The sequence below is a fragment of the Narcine bancroftii genome, chromosome 13, assembly GCF_036971445.1.
Source record: "Narcine bancroftii isolate sNarBan1 chromosome 13, sNarBan1.hap1, whole genome shotgun sequence".
Classification (NCBI taxonomy): Eukaryota; Metazoa; Chordata; class Chondrichthyes; order Torpediniformes; family Narcinidae; genus Narcine; species Narcine bancroftii.
Genome location: NC_091481.1, coordinates 31098487 through 31104486, shown reverse-complemented (window position 1 = coordinate 31104486; position 6000 = coordinate 31098487). Strand labels below are relative to the sequence as shown.

Here is a 6000-nt window from a genome sequence, read left to right as displayed (position 1 = left end):
CAGGAGGTGTCATCAGGGACAGTGTGTCGATGTGAAGGATTGAACTGCAGAGGTATTCATATTCGAAAGATTCAGTGATATCAAAATGCCTTCCAGAAATGCAGATGAAAGAATATTTAAATTGACCAAAAGCGAAATAAAACTTCCATTTACTGTATTTGATACATTATTTTTGAGCACATCTGACGACTGTTTCTGCATTAAATACTGTACTCCCTTTCCAGAAACATTGTGCAAACATCTTCTGTGGAAGGATGGCAGAGATTCCAGAGGGTGGCTTATCACCACCAGCACCTCAAGGGCAATTAGGATTAGGTAATACTGTAAATGCTGGTCCTCCCAGCAGTAAGTCATTGATTGTGAAGCTCCTTCACCCATAAGTACGAAGCAATATTGATCTGCAGACTTAAAAATCATTTAGTTCCTCCTGGTCAGTGGCACGCCATCAAGTCAACGTTTACTGACGCAGAGTTGAAATCAAGCTCTCATTAATGACCAAAATCTACCATCCAGGAAATGCAGTGGCAGTAAGTCATCCAGTAGCTCTGGATGTTCAATGGTAATGCTACCCTTCAAAGCTATAATACAAGCTGCATCTAATATTATGTTTTAAGTGTAATTATTTTTAACATATGTTGATTGCCAATATCAATACTCCCCGATGGGGGGGCTTTTTAAAATTTTACTGGATACGCATACACATCTGGCAAATTTACCATCACATTTATCTTGTTTCCTGGAAGATCCAGATTATTAACTGCCTGCACTGCCCTGTTAACTATGATTTACAATCACATTCAATCTGCACTTGCAAAGCCGGGGAAATAACAGGGCACAAGGGGAATGAATCTTGGATTTAGATTTGAAACCACGATGTGACTTTATACTTGATAGACATGCAAACACAGTGGGAAGCTCGCAGTGGTGTGTGTGAACTATCCTCAGAGGAAATGAATGGATTGGACGGAGGAATGTGACCCCCCGAACATGCCATTTTAGAATTTCACCAGGGGTTGGTTTCAGTGACAAGTAGTGGTAGCATATTGCATTTTGAAAGGAGGCAGGGGTTGTTTTTGACAAGCCTTGAGATGTCACATTTAAACATGTCAAACAGGAATGGACCTACCCATTGGCCCTGTGGCTTCTGACCTAAGGTCAAAATATGAATCAGTAATCGTGTCTGTAAAAATTGAATGAGTTGTAACATTTAATAACATAGGTGACAAAAATTGGAAATGTTGACAGATAAACTTCTTGGAATTTGCTTTTAAAAGACCATTTCATTTTTAACCAGGCAATAAAGTTTGAATGGCATCTTAACAGCCCACTTGTGGAACTCTTAGTCGATCGTTCAATCAGGAGTACCCGGGTGGCTCATCAGTTGTACTGGTAAGTCAAAGTTATCAACTTTGTAATGGTCAAGGACACCAAGAAAGTAGGTCTCTAAATTTTAATTGGACCATGACGCACCTGGATCTTAACTGATTTACTTCCCATTCTGGAACCTCAAGGTGGACAGCCCAGCCACACTCTCCACAAATGATACCCAGCACTCTTTAGGGGAATCCTTTCTCAAGGCAAGTCCATTTGCTTTCAGAACATTTTTATGAAGAGGCAAATAAAGCCCTCCCAAAAAATCTCTACCTGCTGTCTCTTTCTTATCCTGCCAGATGACACCATCACCTAGTCTTATCTCAGCGAGATTTACCGTCCGATTCTCAGCAAGCCTAAACGTTGGACAGCGCCTTCAGCTGACCAAATCCATACTGGCTTGCATGTTTCCATTTGTATTAATCCCACAATAAGAGCATTTTATTCTCCCCTCATTCCCACCAGGACCCCCTGATTCTGCCTCCACCATCATACAAGGGACAATTTGCAGTAGTCAATTAGTCTACCAACCCATACACCTTTGCATGTGGGAGGAAACTAGAGGACACCTATATGGTTGCAGGGTAACTCCACACAGCCAGCACCAAGGGTCAAGATTGAACCTTGATCATGGAAGTTCTGAGGCAGCAACTGTGATCCTTGTGAGATTGTGGCATCAGGGACTGTACTCGTCGGAATTTAGAAGAATGAGGGGGGATCTTATAGAAACGTATGAAAGGTATACATAGGTAAGATAGAGTAGGTAAGTCATTTCCATAAGAGGGGAAGACCTGAACTAGGGGCAGAGCCTCATGATTCAGGATATAAGATGAAGAAGAAATGCTTTTCCCGGAGGCTGGGGAATCTATGGAATTCACTGTACATGGAAGTAGTGGGCACTAACTCAGTAAATATATTTAAGACAAGGCTGGATAGATTTTTACATAGTAGGGGAATTAAGGGATATGGGGGAAAAGCCAGGTAGGTGGGGATGAGCCTATCATCAGATCAGCCATGATCTAATTGAATGACGGAGCAGGCTCGATGGGCCAGATGGCCAACTCCTGCTCCTATTCCTTATGTTCTTATCTTCTTATTAGAACCAGATGAAGCACATGCAGCTTACTTGAGATTCTGAAATAAAGGCCTTGTCCTCTTATTGACTCAAGACTCCAGGCATTGTCATTTACCAGTCAATGGTCGTGCTTAGTGCTCTGGTGAGATGTGGATTAAGTTAAACATGTAACACAAACTTCCAAAGAAACAAAGAAATGGTAGGATCATAGAGAGTATCAAGGAACAAAAGGACCTCGATGTACAGCCCATCGATCCTTGAAAGTGCCACTTTGAGTAGGAAATGTGATCAGGAAGACTGATGGCCTTCAATAGTCAGAAATAGAGAAGATAAGCTCCAACTTCATAAAATATTGGACATAGTTCAACTAGAGCATTACATACAGTTCCAATCACCAAGGTATAGGAAGGATGTGACAGTGCTGAGGGTCCAATGGGAATTCGCCAGGTTGTGAACTGGGATGGGGCAGTTCATTTATGAAGAGACCAGAGATGCTTGGTCTGATCTCTCTGGGGCAGAGGAGATGAAGAGGGGTTATGATGGAGATATATAAAATTGTGGGGGGGATAGATACGATAGAACTGCAGGAGAAGATTGCCCCTATCAGGGGTAGATAAAACAAGAGGGTAAAGAGGAAGGAACTCAAAAGGGATATGCAGAGTCCTTCTTCGCCCTTGGAATTCACTGGGCATTTATGAAAATTTAAGGCTAAGAAAGTTATGGATAATACTGAATGATGAAGATAATTCAGAAGGGAGCTCACTGGTTGACATGAGTTGGGCTGAATGGCCTGTTTCTGTGCTATATGATTCTGTCATCAGTTTCAAGGGTGCATGGGTTTAACATTTTTTGGTCATAAAAGATTATTGGGAATTTATCTTAAGTTTACTGTGATGCATTACATCAGTGTTATCCATTCTAACTTGCTTAAAACTCATGGATGCGTATAAAATGGGGTCAGTTTGGTTGCTTTACAGAAGACTGCGCGTCCACAATAGCATAAATGGCTCTCTGTACATTGTATATTCTTTCATGGTGATACAAAGTTGTCACTTCTGCTGAAGTCAGTATTCAAACAAACTAAATGAATTTTTATTTTAAATTGATTCAAATAGATTGTTCTCCATTCAGTATGTACACTGGAAAACAGAATGGTTAATTTTGGCTATAACACCCCAGGGAATGGTTTATCGTTGTAATTGATTTGACATCAAGACACTTTAGGTTGTCAGACTCTGTTGTGATGTAATCTATTTGCCCACCTGCAAAGCAAATGAAACATTAGGCTCATTCTTTATTAGCAATTGTTCGGAGCACATATCATTTGCATTTTGGCTTTAAAATGTCCTGGATATTCATTGTGAATCTGCAGTAATGACAATAAGTTGCTTGTAATGAATGAACAGTTTTGATGAGCATCTTTTATAAATATGCTGCTAAATCCTGCTTGAATATTGGACTTTAATCATTTGTCTTTGGTCAAACCCAACTTGTCCTGGCTTTTGATTTAACTGAATTGACATGATGAGTCATCCATTTTCCATCACAAGGCACAATGATGTACAAACCAAGAGATTCATGAGGTTTGAGAGAGATTTTATTTTGAACTGTATTTCAACACCTAAACGCACCCAATTTATCGCTAACACTACAGATCAGGAACATATTTCACTCAAGGTGCACAGGGAAAGTCATTAAATTTGCAATGGAAGTTAAACTATTTTTTTGGATGGGTGACCAAGAGTGATCGATGAGAATTGAGTGCCTTTATACATCTCCTCTGGTCTTGCAGAAGGGTCCTGACCCTTTTGGAGTGTAGCGGTTAGCACAACACTGTTACCGTGCTAGTGACCGGGTTTCAAATCCAGCGCTCTCTGTAAGGAGTTGTGTGTTCTCCCTGTGTTGGGTTGGGTTTCATCCAGGTGCATTAGATTTCCTCCGGCTGTTCGAAACGTACTGGGGGTTTGAGGTCAATTGGGTATAACTATGCGGAATGGGCTCGTGGGCCTGTTACTGTGCTACACATCTAAATTTAAAGATTTAAATTTAAGACTTTGACTGTCCATTTCGCTCCATGGGCGCTGCCTGGCCTGCGGAGTCCTTCCAGCTTCTCGTTTTCATTTGCTATGAGATTAAGGGGAAAGCAGAAACAAATCCGGTAATTTATCTGAGCAGTTATCTGAATATAAAGCCACCCCTCTACCGAGTGGTTCCTCCAGTGGGGAGGTGAAGTGACGGAGTCACCACAAATGACTGTGTGGATGAAAATGTGAAGAATGGTGGAGTTGCAGATGAAACATGAACCCAACTATTTTAGTTTGGGTGTTCCAATCTTGGAGCAACTCATTTACCACAAACTACTTTCCATATCAGTACACAGCCAGCAGAAGGAGAGAGGTAGACTTGGATTAAATTTTTTTAAAAAGTTCTGTCCAATCCAGGCCCGGATAATTGAGAACGAGCTTCACGGCTGACTGAACATGTATCAAAAGAGATGGGAAGTGAACTGTAAGACTCTGTGAGCCCTAATCATCAGTACCCACAAATCAGTGCTGCAGGCTGGAATTGAAACTCAACGTAACTCTGTACCATTTGCTCCACTTGCTTCCAAGCGGCACGCCAAGGTCCAAAATGTTACCCTTTACACCCTATGGATGCTTTGTGACCTGCTATGCTTCTCCAGCACAGTTGTGTATTGGCACTCGACCCCAGCATCTGCAGACTTTCATGTTCAACTCCATGCCCATAGAGCTGTCTCATTGCACCTGCGCAAGCAGTAGTCATTAACTTTCCATTTGCTCTTATTTCCATTCCTGCTTTTCTAAGGAAAGAACAATGTTCTTGCTCTAAAACACAAAGCAGATTTTGGATGGATATTGGAAGATTTGTTAATGCAATCCATATACCAAAGCAAAATAAAAACTGTCGATGCTGGAAAGTACCATATATTTCAGCGTGTAATTCGAGTCGTGAAACCGTAAAAAAATTCTCAAAAAGGAAGGTCAACTTATACGCCAGATATTCTTTTGAGACCATTAAAAAAAAACAGATTGTCGTCAATTTGATGTAGCACCTCCCCACCACTGCCGCCGCTCCCTAACCCCTCCCCACTGCTGGGCGCCACCATAACCGCTCCTGCCTGAGGTCACTCTCACCTCTCCTGTCTGGTTGGCCAAGGTTCTTGCTCCTGCCAGGAGCATGATGGCGCCGCTCCAGCTCCGTGGGCCATCACCGCTGCTGTCCGGTAGGGCGAGGTGTTTTTTTTTTAATTACTTAATTTACAGATTTGTTACTTGCGATTGGGGTGTTTCAAAACATTTTGGGATGTTTCTGGGAGGTCCGGAGATCCCAAAAAATGAGGCTAAAAAAGGGAAGGGGGGGGTTGACCTATCTGCTGGTCGACTTATATGCCAAAATATATGGTGAAAGTCAAAAAAGTGCTAGAAGTATTTAGCTGATCAGGCAGCATCTATGGAGCTGGGAAAGCTTAATGTTTCAAGTTGCTGACATCAATGAAACTGTGACAAAAGGTCATCGACCTCCAAAATTGATTT

General features: G+C 41.8%; 2 protein-coding genes across 7 annotated transcripts in view; both read left to right on the top strand.

The window, feature by feature from the left end:
• The window catches only part of plekha5 (pleckstrin homology domain containing, family A member 5), a 429638-nt gene that overhangs the window by 3285 nt on the left and 420353 nt on the right, over positions 1-6000 (top strand). The window lies entirely within an intron of this gene.
• The window catches only part of LOC138748689 (phosphatidylinositol 4-phosphate 3-kinase C2 domain-containing subunit beta-like), a 90144-nt gene that overhangs the window by 460 nt on the left and 83684 nt on the right, over positions 1-6000 (top strand). The window contains exon 2 of the mRNA XM_069909296.1: positions 1295-1389. Coding sequence (XP_069765397.1) covers positions 1295-1389 — 95 coding nt within the window. The remainder of the gene's footprint in view (positions 1-1294; positions 1390-6000) is intronic.